The 26,777-nt window shown below is 44.8% G+C and overlaps 1 protein-coding gene across 5 annotated transcripts in view; it reads right to left on the minus strand.

Annotated features, from left to right (window-relative positions):
- MTCL1 (microtubule crosslinking factor 1) overlaps positions 1 to 21,942 on the minus strand; it is a 459,063-nt gene extending 437,121 nt beyond the window's left edge. For 3 of the 5 annotated variants that reach the window (XM_069216678.1, XM_069216667.1, XM_069216693.1), the window contains exon 1: positions 20,781 to 21,941. In XM_069216678.1, coding sequence (XP_069072779.1) covers positions 20,781 to 21,560 — 780 coding nt within the window. In that variant the 5' untranslated portion in view covers positions 21,561 to 21,941. Of the gene's footprint in view, positions 1 to 20,780 lie in introns of all 5 variants that reach the window. The other 2 variants (XM_069216701.1, XM_069216685.1) reach the window with 1 other exon arrangement.
- Positions 21,943 to 26,777: the final 4,835 nt, after the last annotated feature.

Below are 26,777 nucleotides of genomic sequence, written 5' to 3' on the forward strand. Positions count from 1 at the left end.
GAATATCAGTTGATAGTTTGAAAGAGATCATGGAGTGACCAGAATAGGAGAGTGTAGGAAGTTGGCTCTGTATGCACTATTTCAAAGTAAGGAATAGTATGCACAGAGTCCAAGGGTTCCCCTTAGAGGTAAGATAGTGGCAAAAAAGAGATAATACTAATGCTCTATTTTGTGGTAGTGTGGTCGAGCAGTAGGCTTATCAAAGGAGTAGTGTTAAGCATTTGTTGTACATACACAGGCAATAAATGAGGAACACACACTCAGAGACAATTCCAGGTCAATAGGTTTTTGTATAGAAAAATATATTTTCTTAGTTTATTTTAAGAACCCCAGGTTCAAGATTTACATGTAATACTTCAAATGAAAGGTATTGCAGGTAGGTACTTTAGGAACTTTGAATTAGAAAAATAGCATATACAGTTTTCACATAAATCACATATAGCCATTTTAAAACTAGACAGTGCATTTTTCAACAGTTCCTGGGGGAGTAAGAGTTTGTTAGTTTTTGCAGGTAAGTAAACCACCTACGGGGTTCAAGCTTGGGTCCAAGGTAGCCCACCGTTGGGGGGTTCAGAGCAACCCCAAAGTTACCACACCAGCAGCTCAGGGCCGGTCAGGTGCCGAGGTCAAAGTGGTGCCCAAAACGCATAGGCTTCAATGGAGAAGGGGGTGCCCCGGTTCCAGTCTGCCAGCAGGTAAGTACCCGCGTCTTCGGAGGGCAGACCAGGGGGGGTTTTGTAGGGCACCTGGGGGACACAAGTCTACACAGAAAGTACACCCTCAGCAGCACGGGGGCGGCCGGGTGCAGTGTGCAAACACGCGTCGGGTTTTCAATAGGTTTCAATGGGAGACCAAGGGGTCTCTTCAGCGATGCAGGCAGGCAAGGGGGGGCTCCTCGGGGTAGCCACCACCTGGGCAAGGGAGAGGGCCACCTGGGGGTCACTCCTGCACTAGAGTTCGGATCCTTCAGGTCCTGGGGGCTGCGGGAGCAGAGTCTTTACCAGGCGTCGGATCTTAGAAGCAGGCAGTCGCGGTTAGTGGGAGCCTCGGGATTCCCTCTGCAGGCGTCGCTGTGGGGGCTCAGGGGGGGCAACTCTGGCTACTCACGGTCTCGAAGTCGCCGGGGAGTCCTCCCTGAAGTGATTGTTCTCCACAAGTCGAGCCGGGGGCGTCAGGTGCAGAGTGTCAAGTCTCACGCTTCCGGCGGGAAACGCAAGTTGTTTCAAAGTTGCTTCTTTGTTTCAAAGTTGCAGTCTTTGGTGAACAGGGCCGCTGTCCTCAGGAGTTCTTGGTCCTTCTAGATGCAGGGCAGTCCTCTGAGGCTTCAGAGGTCGCTGGTCCCTGGGGAGAGCGTCGCTGGAGCAGTGTCTTTAGAAGTGGGGAGACAGGCCGGTAGAGCTGGGGCCAAAGCAGTTGGTGTCTCCGTCTTCTCTGCAGGGTTTTTCAGCTTAGCAGTCCTCTTCTTCTTAGGTTGCAGGAATCTGAGTTCCTAGGTTCTGGGGAGCCCCTAAATACTGAATTTAGGGGTGTGTTTAGGTCTGGGGGGTTAGTAGCCAATGGCTACTAGCCCCGAGGGTGGCTACACCCTCTTTGTGCCTCCTCCCTGAGGGGAGGGGGGCACATCCCTAATCCTATTGGGGGAATCCTCCATCTGCAAGATGGAGGATTTCTAAAAGTTAGAGTCACCTCAGCTCAGGACACCTTAGGGGCTGTCCTGACTGGCCAGTGACTCCTCCTTGTTTTTCTCATTATCTCCTCCGTCCTTGCCGCCAAAAGTGGGGCCGTGGCCAGAGGGGGCGGGCAACTCCACTAGCTGGAGTGCCCAGGGGTGCTGTAACAAAGGGGGTGAGCCTTTGAGGCTCACCGCCAGGTGTTACAGTTCCTGCAGGGGGAGGTGTGAAGCACCTCCACCCAGTACAGGCTTTGTTACTAGCCACAGAGTGACAAAGGCACTTTCCCCATGTGGCCAGCAACATGTCTGGTGTGTGGCAGGCTGCTAAAACTAGTCAGCCTACACGGATAGTTGGTTAAGGTTTCAGGGGGCACCTCTAAGGAGCCCTCTGGGGTGTATGTTACAATAAAATGTACACTGGCATCAGTGTGCTTTTATTGCTTTTATTGTGCTGAGAAGTTTGATACCAAACTTCAGTTTTCAGTGTAGCCATTATGGTGCTGTGGAGTTCGTGCATGACAGACTCCCAGACCATATACTCTTATGGCTACCCTGCACTTACAATGTCTAAGGTTTTGCTTAGACACTGTAGGGGCATAGTGCTCATGCACTTATGCCCTCACCTATGGTATAGTGCACCCTGCCTTAGGGCTGTAAGGCCTGCTAGAGGGGTGACTTATCTATACTTCATAGGCAGTGTGAGGTTGGCATGGCACCCTGAGGCAAGCAGTGTGTCTGTGCTGAGTGAGGGGTCCCCAGGGTGGCATAAGATATGCTGCATCCCTTAGAGACCTTCCCTGGCATCAGGGCCCTTGGTACCAGGGGTACCAGTTACAAGGGAATTACCTGGATGCCAGGGTGTGCCAATTGTGGAAACAAAGGTACAATTTTAGGGAAAGAACACTGGTGCTGGGGCCTGGTTAGCAGGCCTCAGCACACTTTCAAATCAAACTTAGCATCAGCAAAAGCAAAAAGTCAGGGGGTAACCAGCCCAAGGAGGCATTTCCTTACAGAGAGGAACAGGTAACCACTCATGGAGTTGACATGAACACCAAGCCAGGGGTGTGGGCTCATCTTTCAGCGAGAAAGAAAATGTGTTTGATGAAGCTTAGACCCTTAATGCATCTGGGAGACTTCTTATTTCACAGAATGTGACCACATGTGTTAAGTTGATAGGCTTCCCCCGGTCGTGCCATACCAGTTATTGATGCCACTTGAAGACGTGGCTGGAGTCAGGGATGGATTGCAATCTGTACAGCCATTGTCACAAGTGAAGAGGCTGCTTTGAGGCAACATGGGACCTTACAACATACAAGGTTATGTGGCACTGTGAAGCCTAGATTCTGCTCTTGAATGTCTATCCTGTTTGAGGTAAAATGGTACACGGGATCTGACAAAGGCAAGATGGAGGATTTTATGTAGTGTAAAGTTATTGGCTTTAGATCAGAGATGAGAAACCCTGGTATTCTGATGAGCAATCAAGGTGGATTAAATCTGGGTTCAATCTGCCTGCCTGTTCAGCATCCTTTGAATCGGACCTTGACAGAAAGAAAGACGTTCTAGTGTAACTGCATGAAATTAGGTCGAGACTGACATTTATTATTTGCTTCAAGACCTCAAGACCCTGGACAGAGGGTGCTTTACAGAGACATGCGTAGAATAACAGTGAGACAAGCAGAGGACATCATAAAAGCAGTCAGTTTAGGTCTTCAGAATGATAGCGTTATCGTATCACAGGATCTGAGAAAAATCAACAGTCTACAGTTTACGTAAGGTCTTTCAGAAGATGCTGTTTAAGGTTCATTTTAAAGAAAGAGATTGATGTGGTCTGTTTGGTATGTGTCAATATAGTATTCCAGATACTTGGACCAATTTCAGAGTATGACTGATTAAAGGTGGAAGCCCTTAACCTGAGCTTATCAAGCTAGTGCAGATCTTGGCTTCTTAAAGTTCAGGTTCTATCTGAAAGATAAGATTTTTTGAGAAAGGTATTATTGTTTGTTCAAGTGTATTGTCTTGTATTCAGTCTTAAATAGAGTGTAACAGTCCATAGGAAGCCAAGCAGTGCTGAAAGGATAGGTCTAATGTGCCGAGACCTTTCTATTTGAGACCATATGTGTTGCTGTGTGGGAGGCTGGTTTGAGGGGAGCAAAACGATGTTTAGGCAGCCCATTCAGTAGCACATTTCCATAGTTTATAAACGAGATGACTAAGGCTTGGGTGGTCAGTTTATAGTACGGTTTTGGAAAAGAAAGACTTGTGACTATTGCAAAACGTTCGTATAAATCTTGTGTTTTGGGTCAGCTGTTCAATATGTAGATCAAGGGAGTAGTTTGTTGAGCATGAAGCCAAGAGACAAAGCTGAGGTTATGATTTGTGGCCCATGTCCTTGAGTTTTGTCTGACCATTCGTATGAGAGTCAAGGTTTGTTTGGGAAGAGAAGGAGAAATTCAGAATTTTGACAATGTAACTTCAATTTCATAGATAACAAGCAATTCTGTGAATCCAGAAGGGAAGATGCAAGTATCTGTATTGCAGCATTAGACTTTACTGTAGAGTTGAGTATTGTCAACATATTGCAAGAAAGAGATACATTACTTACCTAGAACATCACCTAGTGGTCCCACTTAGAGAGTAAAGACTGGGGGGGAAGGGGAAAGGAGCAGGGGGGACAGAAGGGACTTTGACAGGGTTATAGAGTTGACAGAAGTTGCCTAAAGGCAGCCAATAATTCACGGAATAGTAGGAGGCAGGAATTTTCTTAGTGAAAAATATGTAGAGCATTATCAACTTTTTTTGCTAAAATATATATATATATATATATATATATATATATATATATATATATATATATATATATATATATATATATATATATATCTCATGTTGTTCACCTTAACATTTTACCAGTCTGATGTTTGGACTTTATTTGCTATGTTTGTCGGGGTTGAGATGTATATCACAGCCAACATCTCATTGTTGTACGGCTCTACTTGCTTGGCAGTGCCGGCCCCAACAAGCACTACTGGCAGTTTGATCAAAGGGAACAAATAATCTCTGTCCTTCTCGGTGTATTTGAGGTCTCTAGAGTTTACCAGTTTGTTTTCTGTTTGTCACTGAGCTAGAATGCGGAGGTAGGAACTTGGAAATGGTTGACAAGATGGTCTAATCAGACCATTCCACTTGAAAGGGGCGTGCAAATTCAATCTGGTGCTTCTTAGCAAAGATCAGGTCCAAATTAGAATCTGTTTGGAGGGTAAATAAGATGCAATGTTGGAGCAGGTTTTTTTTTTTTTTTTTAAATCAGAAGAGGGTTTTGATTGTACATGAGTCTTGCCAGAGTCCGTTCCCGCTGTAGATTTGAAGGCACCCAAGAAGATGTGGTCACATGAAGAGATTAATTTGTCCGTGCTGTATTCCAGCAAGTCATTTTACTTCCAGGTGGGCTGTAACCACTCCGCCTCTGCTGGGAGCAGACAGGGGAATGTGTTGCCCGACAGTAACATAAAAATTACTTTAATTATTGCATACTTTGTAGGCGTCTCTGATAGGAGAGCATACCTTTAACGGGACATGTATGTAACGATCTGACCTTTGTCTCCCAAAACCGGGACATTTGTTTAAAATTAAGAGAAGCGTCGGGACAGTCTTCTAAAAACCGGGACTGTCCGGGGAAATCCGGGACGTCTGGTCACCTTAATTTTAGTGACTGCTGAGTGGATAAAGGAGATGAGTGCGTTAGAAAGCTTGGTATCTGTAGCCTAAGATCATACATCTGGAGACCGATTCTCATTACAGGTGTTTTTGCAATCAGAGAGCTGAGTATTTCTAAGCAAGGAATGAGTACGTTTTCGAACTAATAATAATAATAATAATTAAAATATATATATATATATATATATATATATATATATATATATATATATATATATAAATATATATAAAAAAAAAATGCACGGGCAGCTCCGAAACAGATCGTTGGTATCTTGCTATCAATAGGCCCGATTCAATATTTTGCTGTACGTCGGTGCGACTCCCTCTTTAGTACTCCTGGCTCAGATTCTACTTCCAGAAAAACGCGCGTCGACAACGCAGCTGTTACATCCTGGAGGCAGTCGGTGGTTTATTCACAGTATTCCGCCAGAGCAGAGCCTTTTAATATATGCATTTCGAAACCTTTATTGGGCTGTACGTGCATCTTTTGCAGAGACCCTTGAATAACCTGCTTGTTGGATAGCTCAATTGTATAAAATGTTTTTTTATTGTGATTGTTCATTTTAATCTGCCTCAACAACCCGCGTGTTTTTTAGATGTGTGAATCTGTCCCGTTTTATTTCCATTTACGAAGTCATTGCTTCGTTTTTTGCGTCCTTCCGAGTCGCGCATTCTTTTCACAAGGAGTCATCTAACCATGAAGGAGTGAGCATGGGGGTTGGGGGAGCGCTTCTCAGTCCCTATCGATCACCCCTTCACACACGTGAAAGCCACAGAGGGTGGAGCGTGGCAGGAGAGATCAGCATTTATAAATCAGGCGGCGCCAGTGCGCAGCGGTGGGCATCCAGCTATTATTGACAAAAGCAATCCATGCAGCTAATGCGAATGGATGGGCCCCTGGTGTCTGATTATAAAACAAGTCAAAATGCTTTCTCGATTATAGGGGACTCCTGACCTAAACACTGGCTTTTTTTTTTTGCGGTTTACAGCCCCATGTGCACCCCGGCCTACCCATTGTCTTCTGCGCGAGGCAGTCCATCCAATTACCTGAATTGCAAGGCAGTGAACCACTTCCTTCTTAGATCAGAACTTTACGAAAAGGGGCGTCACTTCCGGTTTGGCTAACGCACTACACAGCAGATTTTCAAAATACCAGATCGGCCCTCGTGAGTTTATATTGGAGGATACATTGACTAAAATCCCTGGGTGGTGATAGTTTGCACCCGAACTATCGAGCACTGCAAGACATAGACCCCACTTTGCTATATTTGTGATATCAGTGTCGTTTTGTGGCAGGACGAACCAATTATAAGTTGCCCATATAGACGAAAAAACAAAACAAAGCATTTTAGAGTGTTCTATTTTGCAATACTTCCTTTTAACAGCAGCCCGGGCTGTTTTCCAAGAGCAAACATCAATCTTTGTATTTTGAACATGAACGTTCATTTTCGTATGGCAAAACAGCACTGACCACTGCGAAAAGAAAGGGAGTGTGCTCGCACACACTTTACCACGAGAACAAAAAGACATTTCAATCAGAAAATTTCTACACAAGAGCGATGACGCACACGGCATAAGAACTGGATGAGGAAGGCAAACCAGAGAAGATTATAGCAATGCTGCTCCAAAGAGCTATTGTGTGATGAGACAAACTACATTCAAGGTGTTTTTTTTGTGTGGAAAAAAAACAAACACACACACACACACACACCATATCCAAAGAGCTTACTTACAATTATATTACAATAGAGGACTTACGGCCCGATTCAGAGATGAGTTACTCCGTCAAAAACATGACGGATATCCCATCCGCTGTATTGCAAGTGCCATTGTATTTAGTGCAGTTGTAATACAATGGGTGGAATATCCCTCACGTGTTTGACTGAGTAACCAGTCCCCCCGAACTATATATCAAGACCCAAGTTCTTTGTCTTTTTGATCAGAAGAGGTGAGTCACCAGGGCTACAAGGATCTCAGGTAGCAGGAGTGCACCCAAAGAAGAACCAGTAAGTGCAGAGATCAGAGCCTGGATGTGTTCGGATCCACCAAATACCTTTAGGATGATGGGTGTCGATTCTTGGTGACAGCACACAGAGTCAGAATGTCAGCAAAGTAGCCTAGAGAAATTCAGTAACATGTATTGAAAGCAAGCCTCTGTATAGTCGTGGTGCAGAAGGGGAAGAGCGACACACGGAGAGAGGGGGAATGGGGAAACAAAACATTAAATAAAATTAAAAAAAATATAAAAAAAAAAACACACACACACACCACTTACCTGCACGCCGCTCCTCCATGTCCTCTGCTGCAGGCACAGGCTCCCAGCCTGCCTTGCAGCCAATCCTGACGCTGCAGCTCAGAGCATTGTCAGGATTGGCTGGAAGCACCCAGCAAGGTCGCTCCCAATCAGACTGGGAGCCTGTGCCTGCTCTCTCCAGCCCGGCAACACAGTGCTGGGCTGAAGAGAGCACACTGCGCATGTGTGTTTGGCCGGCCCGAGACAGCTAGCCAAACACACATGTACTCTGAGGGAGGAGGGTGCTCGTCACCCTCGTGGCCCACCCCTTTACAAGAAAACAATAAACACAGTTTATTATGATTTCTTGTAAAGGTTTTGCAGCTGCTGCTGGTGGGGAAGGGCGGGAGTGACACTCCTCTGCCCCCTATGGAGGAGCCGCCCCTGCCTCTGTAGTGTGTAGAGTGACCTTTCTTTAGATGACAGCCAATTGTGTCAAAAGTAAGAGGTGGGCGTGTGCTTGGGATTGGAGCAAAGTTAAGAACCCTAACTAAGGGTAATAAAGAGTACTGGCTGGCAAGGCTACTGCAAATGGACCAAGTACAAGTGAACTGATAAATGCCTTAGCAGTTTGTATAAATGTGTTTCATATTCGGAAACTGCATCCCAGTGCAAATTGGCAGGCAGCACTTGGGCAGTTCAGGTATTTTGGTCCCTTGTGTGTTGAAGAGGATTCATATGCACAATATACATATATAGAGAGAGAGACAGAGACTTTGCTCTCTGAGGACGCATCACAGCAATTTCAAATCCCCTATTTTTGTAGGTTTCATTGCCCACCTTAACTTACTCTTGTCCCTAATTTTTGCTCTTTTTCTGCAGCTGTTTTTAGATCCCACCTACACAGTGAATGCACTGTACTGTGAGAAGTGTTGTTTACAACTCAGTAGGCTTACAAGTCGCCCACAGCATGTTAGTTGTTTTCATTGTCACTCATTTGCAATCTTTTGAATGCTTAGAACTCCTTGGCTTTGCTTGCTTTGTTGCATTAGTTCCACCCTCAAGCATGTACATGCGTTTCATCCTTGTCTTTTTCCAATGCACTTTTTAAATTTTATAAGGATATTATTCCTGGACGTGTAAAATGCTCTCCTACTTTGAAACACAGGCATACAGCTTCTTATTTATGTTGCTTTCACCCCATTTGCTGTCTCTATTGAAGCTTTAATTACTTATACCTACAACTATACTACTCTATGCCACTCCATTCCACTCTACCCTACTCCACCACACTCAGTGCCAGTCTATGCCACTCCAAAGCACTCTAAAACCACTCCACTGTAAAACCACTAACATTTAGCCATGCTGAACAGCAGCCATGCAGCTGACCAACACAGTTAAAAGACACTGGCAAACCCAGTAGCATTTTTGGCTTCTCCCTATTGGATTATTTGGCCGGGAAGACCATATGCTGGAATCGTTCTCTACACTGTCTCAACGTAGTTTGGGTGTCTTGCTTTTCAGCTCGCACACAACTCATTTTCAATCAAGAACTACCACTATTGATAAGGATTTTGTTTTCTAATTGTTGTGGCTTTTTTTTTTACCCTGAACTGGGACTATCTTAAGGAGACAGTTGCCACCTTTCACATGTATATGAAATGCAGGGTTGGTAGTCTAGAAGCGAGAGAGAGAGACCTTTACTGTGTCCAGTACTTGACAGAACCCCGATGACATTGTAGAGCTCGCCCCTTATCTCTCACATTGAGCCCTTCAACACTGCACTTTTCTGCTGAAGAGGTAGGATAATAGTAAGGAGCAAATAAACAGGGCTCTTAGGAGCATGTTTACTCTGTTTCTTAGATTCCTTCAGAACTCCTGGAAGTAAGGGTAGAAAGGGCAGAGCCAGAGTTTCCAGTAGCGAGCTGAGGTTGCAGCTGGCACCCATGCCTACTCTACAATAGAAACCATGGTGCCAGGATTAAGTTGCACCTGATCAAACATTTTTGTAAGTCAGGCCTATGTGGTTTTCTTGCAATTTTATACCACACTTGTTATTTTGACTACCAAAAACATGATTATATTATTGGAAAACTGACTTTCAAGCGATATTGGTTAAGTAGGTTTATATACAATAGCTGACAACTATTAGTCCAACACACTCCTCTATTCCTATTTTGAATGGCTTCAAGCTAAACAAAACTCCACTTGTTTTGTTGTGGACCACTGTGGAGCTTTTCTGCTTCAAGTGTCAGGAGGTAAATCTGTTTTGAAATGCTCAGATGATGGAACTGGGAGTCCCGATCATAATTTAAGAGTGTACTTCTGGATCTTTCGAGGGCTCTACCTCTGGCCAGGAAGAAACTATTAAAATCATACAGAAAACATCAATTCTCAACTTTTGTGACACAACACAGAGTTCAATCATTGTCTAATGAAAACAGATAGAAGGAAAACAAAGATCTGGGTCTAATTCACAAAGATTTTTGAGTAGGCAAGACAAACCTATAGTAGTCCTGGTTAATCTTTGTGAATAAGTACCTCATGCTGCAAGAGCAACCAAAGAAACTAACAAGGACTGGAGGACCCATCCTGACACAATAGTATAAGAAACAAAAAAAAATTCAACTATTTATATCCATTTCGCTATATTTGTGGGTCTTGTTAAAATACTGTTTTATAATGTTGAATTATGGCTAAAAAAAAAAAAAAAAAATATCCTTAAAACAAAAAGCTTCCACAGTCTAAAAATCAAGTAGTAAGTCATGCGTGATTCTGATGAGGGCCAAGTCGCCATTGCACAGGCGGACATTACTGTGAGTGTGTGTGTTAGGCACATGGTCGACATTTTAATATCCTAAGCAGAATTTAGGTTTCTCCATCCCATCCCATCTCTGCTAAACTTTGACACGTTTGCTGCTTGCAGGGGTTTCTAGCCTCCCCTTGTGATGGTGCTTAGCTGGCTTGTCTTGCCAGGACCTAGAATTTTTACAGCCACCAAATTAAACACTCCAGGGGCCTACATGCCCGTTTCACTTATATCCCATCTCCTTTACCTCACTGTTGCCCCCCCAACAGAACAGATTAGTGCAAGGATTATTAGCACACCATGGGACAGGCAAGCTTCCCTGTTGCAGCGCTTTCTAGACATATGACAAGGCCATTTTCCAGAACTTTAACAATAATGTGGTCCCTGCACTAATTTACACCATAAGGCTGGCGTACCTTGCTGTATGGAAGAGCAAACCCTTCAATCCACCTAAAATTTACATTATTTTAAGTAGCTCTTCACAAATGTAAAACTGTATTTCAATCAATTCCACTTCACGAATGTTTGATTTGGTAAATATAACATATTATGCTCCTGCAGCTCCAAAGCCCCTCCCAAACCTCTCACAAGACTAGACAAGTGATTTTATCCAACAGATTAACTGCACTTAGACAAAAAAAAACGCAACTGTCCCATGGTGTTTCTTGGTCTAATTCAAGCAAGCAGAAAACTACAACTCCCTTCTCAAGAGGAGTTATAACAGCATACAGTTGCCACTGCACCAAGAGAAGGTGCAGAACCATTCGTGGCATCCACGTCACTGCTCGCGAAATTTCCAGTTTGCCATATAATGTGCACTTTGCGCGGGGAAAATGTATACCTTATTAGTTACTGATAATACTTTTTTGCATGTGTTAAAATGGTCTATTTGTAAAATAGATTGCATGTCATACTCCCTCCCAAATATTTTTCCAAACGTGGTAATTCCCTAACATTATGTTAACGCATCCTTTCAGAGGCGCTTACTTCACGCTGCCCAGCTCCATTATCCAAGAAGTCCCGCGTGCCCGAGGGCTTCAGTTCTTAAGACTGTGGGTTTTCATCGGACATGTGGGTCACAGCAGGTGAAGCACCAACCCGAAGACGTCACGAGCAGAAGCGCAGCCCACGACACCGCTGCTAAACAAGGGCACTGAGCTCTCACTCGATCCACAGCCGTCCACTGGCTTTGTATTGTGTTTAATCACTCACCGCGGGCGGGGGCCATTCAAACAACAACACACAATAGAAAGGATACTGACCGATGGCGTATTATTAAAAATGCATCATGTAATACGTGTTCTGGGTTTGTCTATGTTTACACAAACTGCACTGGTTTCAAGACGTAATAAACAGGAATGACTATATTTTCCTCAAGAATTACAAGTTTCAGGCCCTGAGAAGCCTCGACATTAGTACAGCGTGCTGGGATACTGCTCTCAGATGCACAACGTCCTTTTGAGAAATACCTAGACGATTAGAAGGAGAAAGTAAGGGTCGCACGGGTGCTGTGATCCAGTAATTCTGAAAATACTTCATGTTAATGAAAGCCCTCGATGGAGTTCAAGGTGATTATAAATGTGGACCCGCTATGCATCTTGTACACAACTTTGTTTTGAGAACATTAAAATGTGAAATTTAGGGAGATTTTGCTGGTTCAGTTCTTGTAAAGGTTCATTAACTGATTTCAAATCAGAGATGCTTTTCTATCGTCTGCCTTTTTGCAGTTTGAGAAACAACTTTCCCACTTTATAAACTTCACAGGCAAAACGTTTTGCCGGGAGTTTTCGGAGGCAAAGCCAGCACAATCACTGCAAGGAAGTGATGGAGGCGGCCACTGCATTGTACTGCAGCAAATGTATACATTTATATAAGTTACATAGTGACAATCACTGCGTAGTTATAGTTAGGTCAAAGTTTCCATTGGAAGAGTGTAAATTTCATCCATCTTAGCTCCTTCCTGGAAATGTTCAGGCTGATCTGTCAAGCGTGGGCGGAGAAAAGGGGAATCCCAACACCTTGTTTTTCCCCACAGGAAATTTTGGGAAGTGAGACAAAAAACACCTGGATAGAATTACACCATATTTGGTAGAAAGTAAGACCTTTACTCAGAAAGTTTGCTTTTTGTGATTTGGTGTCCGTTTAGCCGTTTGAGAACTTTGTTTTAAAGATGTGCTTGGGCTGACCTTAAAAAGGTTAAGAACAAAATAAAACAGGTAAAATGGGAGGGTTGGCCCAGCAGGAGTCATACAGGACTCCAGGGGATAATACATTTAGAAAATAGAGTGATCCCATGGACCCAGGGAGCTTTTTTGTTTTTAAACTTACTCATCTCTGTCCCACTAAACTGGTGCTGATCCTGCAGGATAGATTAATCGGATTGGCTGGCCACAACTTCAACAGAAATGTTGTGGCATCATTACAGGACACAGGGACTTAATCTCTTGGCCACAGGTCTGGCCAGGTGGCCAACTTCACACTGCGCATGGCTAAAGCTGTACACGCCAGGGGGTAGGTGCAGGGTCTGGTGGGAGGTCAGGCCGTAGGGTCAACCAACTGCTGCTTGGTTAAAAGCTGTGCTTAGCAGGAGAGTTGAGGAAACATTATCAAAATCCTCTAGAAGTTAACTGAAAAAAATAATGGGCAAAGTGAGGTGGTAATAACATCCTAGTTTACGTTAGGAAAAAAAACCTTGAAAATTCACTGCGGAAACCAAAAGGTTAAAGTGATGTTAGTTGGGTGCTGAAACGATACAAAAACTAAAGTTTAGAAACCAAAAAAAAAAAAATCACCATTTATAGTTTAGTGAGCCAACTATAATTTGCACCCTCTCATGCACTGCTTATACCCTCATATTACATCACTCATGGAATGTTAAATGACGCGATTGCTCTCTGGAATCTCAAACTGAAATCTGATGTCCCAGTCCTATGATGTTGGGCCCCTGTACTGCAGAATTTGCAGGTTCCTGTGTATCACTACCAGATTCCAGAGGTAACAGAAAAAAACTATTGTCAACATAGTCCTGTGGACATCAAGTTCAAAGCCTGCGTTACACGAGAGGTTTACTACACTTGCATCATATATGTCTCTATTCATGTACCATTTTAACAGTACCTCTGAAAGATGTGATGACCCACACGAGCACTGGGCATACGAAGCACTTGTACTTCCTAGTCATGCTCTTGGGATCATGATCTTGCAGGCAGCGCTCCACTGCATAAGCAATCTCTACATGGCTGGCCCACTGCACCAGTGTAAGTAGGTGCTTTCATTATTATATTAAACCTATTGCTTACCAAAAGTATATTGCAGTATGTACAGCAGTGATTGATCCATTATGCTCACTCACCTTTTAGAAGTGAACAACGGAATGTTCTAGATCAGAGACATGGCATACCACAGCAAATGCAAGTTACCTCAACATTATTCAACTTTAATTCCTCTCCCAGTGTTCACCATTGCACAAGGATCTCTGTAATTATGATCACAAAGACGTATTAATCGACGAGATCACCAGCCAAACATGCAAGACAGAAATGCGAGATTTGAGGTTACCAATAGCCCTAAACAAATTGATTCCCAGCCAAGCAACACTACAGTATTACTGTCAGCTAAAAAATAATAATATCTACAATCTCCCGATAGCTCCTATTCCATGTGGTAAGATTGCATGTATGATCATTTCTTCACCTCACGTATTAGCCATCTACAATTGATTGCAGGCATCCATCCAGCAGCTTAGAGACCGTGCAACTAACAGAAAGTTCAGGAGCTAGCATGACGAACCAATTTCAAACAAAATGTCCAGTTCCCTTTTTGCCCACAATATTAAGGCAAAAAAAAACATTCTGTAAAGCTTTGCTTGACAGCTTCACGAGATACCAAAACTACTGCAGGCCATAGAGGGCGCTGGAGAGTTGATCCCTCCCTGATTTAAAAACAGCAGCAGTAGTGCTCTCGGTGCCTAGACTCCTGTTCCATGCTGAAGCTTTGGGGAAATCAAATACAGCTTAACAAATAATTTAATAAAAGATAAACAATGTAAGCAAATGAGGACATAATTTGCAAACTGTTTAACAAGTGCAAACTCTAATTCGGTAAATGAGGGGTTGCGACAACTAAGACACTTTTTGGAATTTACTACACCCAATAAACGATTCAGTAAAGGTTTTATGAATTGTTAAAGTGATTAAGTAAACATTAAGGAATCGCTATTTGGAGGGGACATGTTAAGGGAGTCCCTTCCAAATACTGATTCCTTAATTGACATATTGTTTTGCAACTGCAATCCAGCTGCAAACATTACTATTTTACCATCAATTCAAAATTTATAGCAAGCTATTCGCAAATGGGAATCAGCCCCCCCCCCGGGACTCCTCACACTGAGAAAGACAAAAACGAGTAGGAGTAGGCAGTTGTCCATAAAACCACTGTCTGCTCCTCAAAAGCTAAGACTTTTTAGAAAAACGGCCTGCAATCTAAAACAATTTTTTTTTATAGAAAAATAAACACAGACATGGTGGTCTGCTAACCGCAGTAGGCTACAATGCATGCAACTGTAGCCAAACGCAGTAGGTCGCAATTTCCAACCTGCTTTGTGCGTATTAAAGAGGTAAGAATTGCGACCCACTACGATTTGGAATTTTATGAAACGACCAATTAGTAGATGGGTTGTTTGCATAATTCCTTTCCATTCACAAAAAGTTGGTGCATAATTTCAGACCTTTTTGCAAAAGGAAAATTCATAAAACAGAAGGGATTACGGAAGTCAAAAGAACGTTATGATGACGTGCACATTAAAACATTTGTGTTTATAAAAAAATATATAAAAAAAACACACACACACACAGAGTGGCTAATATACATGATATTTAGCTACTGTTACTTAAATTGTGCAAACTAGTGAGATTCCTCATTCTGGGAAGCAGTGATTTGAGACAAACTCGGCTAAAATAAGTGACAGGATAGAGTCAATATGCACATTCAGAAAACTCAGTGACTACTAGATGAATTTACTGTGCTGGTAGAGGCCATTAAATCACTGGTCACATCTCAAAAGCCTGCTTCTTCAATTATCCTCCTTTGTCTAGCATCTTTAATCCACGTTCATAACAGATGGTGTTCCAATGTAAAAATAATCCAAATACCTCATAGAAAGCAACTTTTTACAAAGAACTGCAGGTCCCACAAAAAAGCTCTGCAACAACTTTCCTATTTCTAATTGGCAATTTTTAGCTAACGAGGTGAATAGAATTAACAAGGACCCATTATAAAGATAGGCATTTGAAATGGAGGTTAAGACAGTGCTCCAGAATGTGGTCCGATACCCAGCTCCACAGAAGGAAAGTGGAAGGTGAGTTTACTGCTCCTGAAGCTATCAGGACAAACCAGTTTGGTGCTAGCTCTCAAGAGGGCCATTAAGTCTTAGACAACCATTTAAATTCCAAATGGAAACAATCCAATCATTTTCTGGTAGCCCACGATAACTTCTCAGCCTCAATTGATCTACAAAACGTTTTCGCACCTTAATAGCAAGACAAGGGCAGATGTTTATGATGGTGATTCTTTCTCAGTTTCAAGTCTTGACACATCGCTTCAAGTCAACCCTCCAACCAGCCTCATGTTTCGATCACAGCGCTAACCTCCATGGTGGACTGCTGCAATCAACATGCCACTGATGTCTATAACTAGCTGAACACCTAGATGATACAGGACGTATTGCAAACAGCCTCTCCGTGCAATGCAAGGGATATGCAGTCATCTAGAAATACATAAATGACAGATCACTCTTAAGAAATAAAGGCACGGATTAGATGTATCTCTGTCAGTGTCACAAGAGTCAACATGTACTATTGAGGACGCCCATGGGAATATGTTGGCAGTAGTTATTACTGTTACTGCAGTGATCTGGTATTGCACTCCTATCATCCTGTACATTTTGCAATACCAGGACCCAACATCACAGAACTGGGAGCATCAGATTTCAGTTAGAATTCAAATTTGTGATACCAATGCGGAAGAGGTTTGAGTGCTTCCCCAAATCACAGGTCCCAACTGCAGTCTAGCAGCCTCGACAACAAACACGCTGTTGCAAAGAAGTATGTGGACTGGACATGGGGCACCAAATCAAAAACTCAGATGCGACTGCCGGACCAAATGGACCTTTAGGAAGAGTGCACTCACTTTTATTGAGTAGTACTGGACGGTTAATAAATAAATAAAAGCTGCTCGCATCTTCTCTCTCCACGGATTCACCTTTCAAGGAAGACAATTGCCAACTGATCTGTGCCAGGTTTAATCATCCATAACTGGGTCTATTCATCAGTGACAACATACTACCACCATAATGCAATAGTAACAGGGATTCGATGGCATGTGTAGTGTATCTAGTGATTGCCCAGTGGCCAAAAGAAGTTTGTTTTCCTTTTGATTTCCTTCATTCCTTCCATCCTCTGCAATAAGATGGTGAAGGGCTCTGGGCTATTATGTTTGTCCTTTATTGGCACAAAATGTTTGGATCCCAGTTCTTGAAATATTGTCAGAATTCCTAGAATAGGTCAACCATCTCACGGAACCCACCCATTAACACCACCGACACTGATGCAGCTTCCCGCAACTTCACGCAATGGGTAAGACACCTGTGCCAATACTCTCCCCCAATCAAGAATCCCTCCAACAGACGCACCAACCACAAGGCCTTCTGGTTTACCGCCGACCTCCACGAATCTAAGCAAACCTTCAGAAGACTCGAAAGAAAGTGGCGCCAAGATCAGACTCTGTACAACCACACAGACTTCAAAAACACCATCCGCAGACACCACCAACTCATCTGAGCCACCAAGAGAAGCGCCTTCAAAGACCGAATAAACAACAACGCACACAGCCACAAGGAGCTCTTCAACGCTGTGAAGCACTCTCCAACCCCAGCTCCATCGCCAACGGCATCCTGCCATCCGAAGACCTCTGCGACTCCTTAGCCTCCTACTTCCACCACAAGATTGCAGACATCCACGACAGCTTCAGCACCCAGACTTCCCTGCCCCGGCAACCACCAACACCACAGATTCACCTCCGACCAACCGCCTGCTCTCCTGGACCCCCGTCAACATCAAAATCATGAACACCATCCATGCTGACTCTCCATCTGACCCCTGCCCTCACCACATCCTCAACAAAGCAAGCTCCCTCATCGCACCCAAACTACAGATCATCAACAGCTCCTTTGAGTCCGCCATCTTGCCAGAGAGCTGGAAACACGCCAAGATCAATACCCTCCTCAAAAAGCCAGAGGCGGACCCAAAGGACCTCAAGAACTACCTGCCCATCTCCCTGCTCCCCTTCCTGGCAAAAGTCATTGAGAAGTCTGTCAGACAACTAACCTGCTTCCTCGAGGAAGAACCGCACCCTGGGCCCTTCCCAATCCTGATTCTGCAGAAGCCACAGTAGCAAAACCGCCCTCATCGCGGCCACAGACGACATCAGAACCATACTGGACAACAGCAAAACCGCAGCCCTCATCCTCCTGGACCCCTCAGCCGCGTTCAACACAGTCTGCCACCACACCTTACGCTCACACCTCAGCAATGCTGGAATCTGTGACAGAGCCCTGTACTGGGCCACCTCCTATCTCACTGGCAGAACCCAGAAAGTCCTCCTCCCCCATTCCGCTCGGAGGCCCCCGAAAAATCATCTGCGGGGTACCCCAGGTTTCATCCCTCAGTCTGACCCTCTTCAACGTCTACATGGCCCCACTAGCTAACATCGCCCGATCCCACATCATCTCATACGCCAACAACACCCAGCTGATCCTCTCCCTCACCAAGGACTCCGCCAAGGCCTACCTCGACGAAAGAATGAAGGCCATCGCCTCAAACTCATTTCCGACAAGAAGAAAGTCCTCATCTTCGGCTCCACCCCCTCTGCATGGGATGACTCCTGGTGGCCTGCCACTCTTGGAGCTACTCCGCCTCCCACCAACCACACATGCAACCTAGGATTCATCTTGGACTCCTCATCCTCCATGACCCAACAAGTCAACGCCATTGCCTCCTCCTGCTTTAACATTCTCTGAAGATATACAAATGGATACCCACCAAAACCAGAAGAACAGTCACTCAAGCCCTTGTAAGCTTGAAACTGGACTACGGCAATGCCCTCTATGCAGGAACCACGGCCAAACTCCACAAGAGGGTGTAACGCATCCAGAACGCCTCTGCACACCTCAACCTGGACATCCCCCGACACTGCCACATCACAGACCATCTGAGAAACCTGCACTGGCTCCCAGTCAACAAGAGAAACACCTTCAAACTCCTCACCCACACTCACAAAGCAGTGCACAACACTAGACCAGAATAACCTCAGACGGCTCTCCTTCTACACCCCAACCCGGCATCTCTGCACTCTACGTTCAATGCACTGCCTGCTATGTCCTCTGTTAATTCGTGGGAGAAGGAAGAGGGGTGGATTTGCAATGAAAGAATTACTTACTCTTTGTAATCTTTACTTCAACCTCCTTGTGCCAGTCCTGGGCCCCTTCCTACCCATGACAGACCTCTCCTACTTTTGAGATGGTGGCTTCTTGGGTTGACAGTCACTGTGTTCTACAAGAATCCAAAGGCACTCTTCACAGAAAGGGGTTCAAGCGTTTTTATTCTTTGATATCGACAATGTACAGCCAGGAGTCTCTGTTTACGGAGGGCTACTCCATTAATTAAAGAAATATAAGGAGAGTAGAACTTGGTGAAATCATGATTACTGGAAATTAAATCCAGGCATTAGGGTCCTGGCACACTTAGATGGCCTAATATTCCCACAACATATAACTGTCAAACACCCTCAAGTTCTATGTGACAACTCAGCCAGTCTTGGCTTTTTAGCCAACTACACTTTGTATGCAGGGATGCTTAACGTGTACTTATACTGTTAATAGATAAAATACAAATCCCAGAATACAATGTACGGCTAACTAAGAAACCACGACTTGGTCAAGGCGTAACAGATAACTTGGAGCCCTTACCCAGCAACACCCTCAGCACAAAATACTGCATTTATTATTTATTTTGTTTATAAGATTAAAGAAAATAGCGCCATTCAACGAAATGTCCACTTCTTATCCAAACATGTTGTCTGATTAGTAAAGACACAAGAAGACAAAGGAAAACACCGAGGCGAAAACCCTGCTTAATTACACGATGATGATGTCTCCACTGGGATGAAAACAAACCCTTACTCCCTACAGATAAGATAGCGACACGTATGTCGCTGGAGGACAGCAGTCTTGGCCCTGTCATGCAACGCTGCTGCTGAAGCATGAACCCAGAGCATGGATACAGACAGCTGTGGGTACCTCAGCTGTCACACGTCGTAACAAAACTCTCTCAGCGTCTGAGAAGAGCACATGTGCCACACAATGACCGTGAAATCACTTTACTTCGTTCCTTAGTTCTAAGAATAGGCTCTCGCATATGTTTTTTTTTTTCCTCCAGCTCGAGCGTTTGAGTTATTTGGTTTGAAATGTGCAGGCTGCAAGAGCAACCAATGGCGCCAGACTATACGATGGCTGTTGTATTCGGGGAGCCTCATTGGAGCCTCTGTTTATATACAGTAGCTTCATTCTGTCAAAACCAAGACACGCCTTGCCTCGAGCGCTTAGGAACGGGGATGCCCGAAATATACTTTTCATTTATCACATGACTTGTTTACATGACTAAAGATTCCCTAAACATAGCCGCTCAGTTAAACGAATACAATATTTCAGAACCACCGTCAGATCAATGTTTCATTATTCCAGACGTTGACTATGTCACAGTTATAAATATTCGCCAGTTACTTTCTTGCAAAAGGATAAATAACTACATTTTATCACTTACAAATTCGTGAGGTGTTTTGGGTAAATTAAAAGATAATGGTAAATTGTATTCACTGCAGACCACAAGAGTTGTATGTTTAGTATTTTACTACAGATCAGTGTTCAGTGACTCTCCGGAATGCTATCATACAACATAATTAATACAACGTAATGTATGTGGTAATGTCCGTGGACTCAAGAGTGTGGCATCTTTCAAGGAAACGTCATCACACGGTAACATTTGAGGAATCCCAAATCACATTCGTGTCTGTTCGAAGATAAATGATATGACACGGCAGCATTCGAACCATATAAGAGTGCATAGTTCTGGCATCTTTACAACACACCCGGTTATTTAGCCAGCAGTGTGTGCGCCACATGTGATTGATGCCGCTGTGTGTCATGCTAGTCCCCGGGACAGCGGAAGTGTGAGATCACCGCACTAGTCATGCACTGTGCTCTGCTGGGGCAGCTGTGGGCATGCCAGGGGTGCACTCACCTTCAGGTAGTCATTCTCGGACCGCAGCTCCTCCACTTCCCGCTGCAGCTCCCCATCCTCGTGCTGCGGCTCCTCCGGCTCGGAGCCCCCCGTAGGCCCGTCCGCCGGTCCCCGCGGCTCCGGCCCCGCTGTCCGAGGGGCGCCCCTGGCGGCGGGGGCGGGGTACTGCGGCTGCTCGCGGTCGCTGGATCCGGACTCGCTGCTCCCGGCCCCGGCGGCCGCGGGCCGGGGCTCGTCGGAGAGCGTCTCCGAGAGGCAGTCGGACAGGTCGGAGCTGCTGTCCGTGTGGCTGAGGCGGGTCCCGGGGGCGGCCGGAGGCTGGGAGGCGGCCGCGAGGCTCCCGGTCCTGGGCTCTCCCTGCGGCGGGCATCGCCTCCGCGGAGGTTGCGGGAGCGGGCTCTGCTCCCGCCCCGGCTTCGCCTGCTCCCCTCGGGGCGGCGCCCCGCTAGGAGGCTTCCCCCCCGATGCTCTCTTGGCCGCGGGTACGGCCCGGGCTACCCCCGCCGGCCTGGGCGTTCCAGGGGCTCCGGACTTGCATCCCCCGCTCCTGCGGGAGGGTCGGCTCTGGGTGGCCAGCTGGCCCGGGGACGGCGGGGGCTGCTGCGGGCGACAGGCTGGGGGCTTTGGGGTCGTGGGCAGCGCCTTGCCCTTGCAGAGCGGCGGCTCCCCCCGCAGGCTGGGCCGGGCCGGCGAGGGCGCCCGGTGCAGCAGCAGCAGCCGCCGCCGCTCGGGGCCCCCGCACTGCGGGCTCTGCGGCTCCAGGCTGCTCACCGCCTCCATCCCGCCGGGGCTCTGCTCGCCGCGCACCGCAGCGCTGCAGCAGGCGGACCCGTCCGCATGCCGAGGGCCCGGTCCGCGTCTCCCTCAGGCGGATCCCGGCGGAGAATCGGCTCCTGCCCCTTTGTATTTATAGCGCGGCCCCGACCCGGCGATCACCGGCCGCTGAGTCCTCGCTCCGGTTTCTGCGCGCTCGGGTTTTTTCTTTCTTCTGCGAGGCCCTCCGGGGACAAGATTGTATTAGCGATTCCCGCACCTTTCATACAGTGTCCCCTCCCACCGCCGTCCCCGGCAGCCTATTGTGGGCTACTACCCGCTCCGGCCGCTGCCCTCCTGGCAGCCTCTGCGCCCTGCTGCTGCGTGTGCTGGTGCGAGTACCTCTCCTCTGGGTATCCTGTCTACAACTCATCCTACCCGCCTCCTGCGCCTCCCGGCAGTGTTACCCTGTTTAATCCTCTACACAGGGATAATCCTGCTACGGTGTACACCGCAGTATTAGCTCTCCTTGTACACACCATCCATCCTATTTATACTTGCACCATTACCGTATGAATTCCCTCACAGCCCTGCAATCCATTCTACTGCTTATACGTGCAGTAATAATCCCCTGTTAAATACTTTCAAACCTCCTCAGTCACGCATCCTACTGTTCGGAAGGCAGTTAATGCATCCCTCAGTGTTAATGTTGTTACAGTCCCTCCATTCTTCCTCCTGCTTATTCCTGCAGTATTAGCCGTTGCTTTGTTATTCCCACTACACTGCTCTGCCACCCATCGTACTGTTTATACCTGCATCATTACTCCACTATTATTACTTTAAGCCTCTTCCGTAATCCACCCTACTGCTATTGTCAAAAGTATTCGTTCTCTATCAACCTGTTAGTACTGCAAATTCATCTTTGTCAACCAGTATATTTTGTATGCCAGCAGTTTTACGTCTCTATTAATACTTCTCCATTACCTTTTCTACTGTTAGTGCCTGGAGTAATAATCTATTCACACTAACATTACTGCCAAGCCTCCTACACCACATATCCTAATGTTATTTGCAGAAGTAGTACTGCTCTGCTAATAGCGTCAAATTCCCTCTTATCACTCAATATACTGGTTATACCAGCAGTGTTACTCTAATATTAATACTCCCAAGCCTTCACCATCACATATCCTACTGCTTTTGTCCGACGTATTACTTCTGCATTATTACCACCAGACTTCCCTTTTTACTCATTTTACTGTTCAGACTAGCGGCATAAAGCTCTATGGATGTTGTTATTCTTCCAGTATTATTCCTCGTCCTTTTTATTCCTGCAGTATTAATCCTTTATTAATACTGTCAGGCCTCTTCCTCATCCATACCACTGTGATTGTCAGGTGTATTACTCTAATATCAATACTGCCAGACCCCCATTATCACTATTTTTACTGTTCAGACTAGAAGTATTACACCCACTTTGGGAATGGTATTATGCTTCCCATATCACCACTTCTCATGTTTATTCCCATATTATTAATCCCCTACGAATATTGCCAGATGCCCTGTATCACACAACATACTGTTTATAGCATCGGTATTACTACTATATTAGTACTGCCATCACACATCCTACTGCTATTGCAAAAGTATTATTGCTGTATAAATTCTACCAGATTAGCAGCATTAACCCACTTTATGGATATTGTATATTTCCCTTATCAACCCTCCTCCTCTTCATTCCCTTTGTATTAATCCTCTATTTATACTGTGAAACCTCCACTATTACTCTTCCCGCTGTCGTGATGACTGTATTAATCCCTTTCTGTGGCAGACAGGTTACTTCTTCACAAACGTGACGGATAACCAGGCTGCTGTATCACGATTCCCATATGATATAATGGGATTGTAATGCAGCAGATGGGAAATCCGTCACATTGTGACAGAGTAACACCATACGCCAAACTCTAAATCTGGCCCTAGGTGATAATTGTCATTTCAACTGATCAGAGCTCTAGGTATAAAAGGATGAGTTAAAGCACAGTGCTAAGATACGTAGAATTTGGGAAGGTTTATATAGGTTTTCTCTCTATCATACTCTATGGAGCCTAATAATGTGTCGGAACTTGTTACTTACAGCAAACAATTGTATAATGAGTAGGTGGCAGGATCTTCTGCCCAAGGAAGCATAGCACATCCTAAAGGAGAAGCTATTATTCCTAAATACAATACTGAGGTCACTATTCTCAGTTGCCAGAACTGGAAAGTAGGATAAGGTTTTCAGAAATGTTCAAATGTACATACAACCTTGGATATAATGGACGCTGGGAATACTTGAACCATGAAATTTAGCAAGCATATTTGAGGATAATGTATAGTCCAAACCAATGAAAAAACAGCATACTTTAAAAAAAAATTAAAGCTACAGCTACAGACTTCGTCATACTGATATATAAACCAATAATACTGTGATACACAGGAATATATGATTATGTTTTCACAACCTCCTCCCAGTTTTTCCAGAGAGACTAAATTCTCTACAGCAGTTCAGTAGAAAAGAGCCTCATCACTTCGTTTTACATCATCATTGTCACTGTCTTCATCATACTTTGGAACAGCAGGCGTAAAGGTACCGACTGTGCCGTTCTGTTTTACAAGTGCGGTTGGATAATGTACAGTATTTGTGTCATTAATATGTATATGAAAACCACAGTTAAAACAACAGCAACATTTGATTCAAATATTTTCATTCCCCAGGGTCCAAAGACTTCTGGTAGTCACATCCAGATGACACTGGGGCTTATATTTGGTCCATTTTGTATCTTGTGCAGTTTTCTTTTGCTTTCCTTTATGTTATCTATCTGTTCATTTATACTAAGAGAAGTGCTGTGAAGATGGGGGCAACGACCAGTACCTACAATTGTGCATACACCTTCTTTGGCCGCTAAAAGGTAATCTGATGTCAGCCTACTTTGAATTAGCATTTTAGTCTGATTGTCTAGTTGTACTGTCGCAACCCCCAAATCTATTGCAGTAGATTTGGCTATTCCTTCTAAAATGTCTTCTTTTTTCTTATTTCATCTAAAGCAACAATAATCCCATTGACGAGAATTAAAGCAGAAAACAACCTAATGGAAGTTAAACGTCCCACCTACCCCTGTTTCATTCTAAAGGATGATAATCAAAGTGTCTTATGGCAGAAACAGTGTTTCATGGATAAAAAGTTCCAGTTCAGTGAAAGGGCTGCCAGTGATAGGCTTGTGACCCGCAAATGTAATGTGTCTAATCTTCTTGCGGGTGGTGCTTGTGAAACAACAGTCAATGAGGAAGATGTCCTCAAAAGGAAGTGATTTGAAAGGACTGTTCCCTACTGTTAAATCACATTTACTACGGCTATCAAAAAGTACGAGCTATTTGCTTGTGTATGCATGCAATTAAAATCCTTTCTTGCTCATTACAAGATGAGTCATATATGGCACGATGCAGTTCAAAGAATTATTAAACTTTTAAAGGCATGGGAAGAAAGAGGGGCAAATGTTGGCGCAATCTGGCAGTTTATGCACATAGTGGAAAAGATGGACACAAGGGTCATTATAACAGATGGGTACTTTGATCAAAGGAATGTTGTCTTGCACATCAACAGATATTTGCAGGCAGATCCAGCAAGAGGAAGAATTGTCTCTCTATACTTTTTTAACACTACCATATAGGATTTACTTTTATAAGCTGAGCAATGGTTCCACCAAAGGGAAGGTTCAATGCAGTTTGGTGTTGGATAATTTCCAGTTCTGCTAGAAGAACGCAGGCCAGCACCAGAGTGTGACCCATACCCAGAAGGAGGAAGCCACTTCCCTCAGATGGAGGTAGTACTGATGAGAGGTTGCAAGGCAGTATCCTGTGGCGGCGGTGGATTATGCAAAGGAGACGAACTCAAAGAACTTGGCCCACCAGCAGGCAATGGGGTTGCATCAGGGGTAGCGTCAGCAGAAATAGGGACCTAATACTGGGTCCCACAGCTCATGCGGTGCTGTGGGCTGGGGCCCCTGAGGTCCTACCATGACAGTCAACACAAAAGCTCCAACAAGCCTCTGCCATCCACCGAACTAAAATTCAAAACATTGCAACTTTATTACTATAATGTTGCGGAGTGCACAGCCTCTCCAGGGACATAAGAAACAGCTCTGGGAGTCAAGAACCTCCAGATCCGAAACAGGACTCGAGCTACCTGAGCTGAGCCTGAGGACAGTTTTAATACTGGAAGAGTCCCCTCCATCACTTCAGTTGCTGCCTATGGCCTTGCAGGGAGAGGCCCACCAACTCTGTCTGCTACATCACTGTGGCCATCTCTCCCTCATCTGCTCTAGCATGCCAATCCCAGCCAATTCATAGTACAGTTCCAAAAATGTCACAACCTGCAATTCACAAGGAGTCCTACTGTAGTCGTATTTTAAGAGGCGAAAATAACATTTGTTTTATTTAGCTAACAAATTAATTACAGCCTGATTTATAGTGATGATGTTTGATGGCGAACGTGCTCACTTATGAAATAGTACCTGCGTAGTAGGTAACAGAGCCTGGGCCAGATATCTCTCGTGAAGCTGAAAAGCAACTGACAAAGTATCTTGTTAATTTCAGAGAGACATGACATTGCAATTCCTTGCATCTTCCTTTTATGGTGATGTATTAACAAAGCACTGGCCATGCAGCACTTCACATTAGCACCAGAGGCGCTCTGGATGAGGTTCATGCACCTGCTGCGGAGATCTATTCGTGCCAAGCAAGTCTCTGGGTATAATGCTATTTAAAGTAGCTCGCATGTCTAATTTACTTGCAAACGAGAACTGCATGCAATCCGCTGTGCACACTTTTCAAACAGTATAAATAAGATAAAATGCCTGCTGCAGGGCACTGCTGTAACCAGCAAAGTCTCAAAGTAGTATTGTTTTAACATTTTTCAGTGGGTTAATGTTAGGATATCATTATGGCATTTTAAAACTTGGTAAATCATACCTGTTTTTGAACACCCAATTAAGCCCCAAATATTTTAAGAAAGTAAATACCCAAGAATCATTGCAATGATAAGAAACAGCACTGTAAAATGAAAGAGAATGCATTCATTCTTACTGCACGAATGCAGCATACATGCTCTGTAGCAGTACTGCTTTGCAAATACATACAAATGGGTACTTATGAGGAGCACTTTTATAGAGCAATTGCATTGCATTACTGCAACAGGCTGGCGGAGAAGAT

This window comes from Pleurodeles waltl, chromosome 2_1 (genome assembly GCF_031143425.1).
Source record: "Pleurodeles waltl isolate 20211129_DDA chromosome 2_1, aPleWal1.hap1.20221129, whole genome shotgun sequence".
In the NCBI taxonomy this organism is placed as follows: Eukaryota; Metazoa; Chordata; class Amphibia; order Caudata; family Salamandridae; genus Pleurodeles; species Pleurodeles waltl.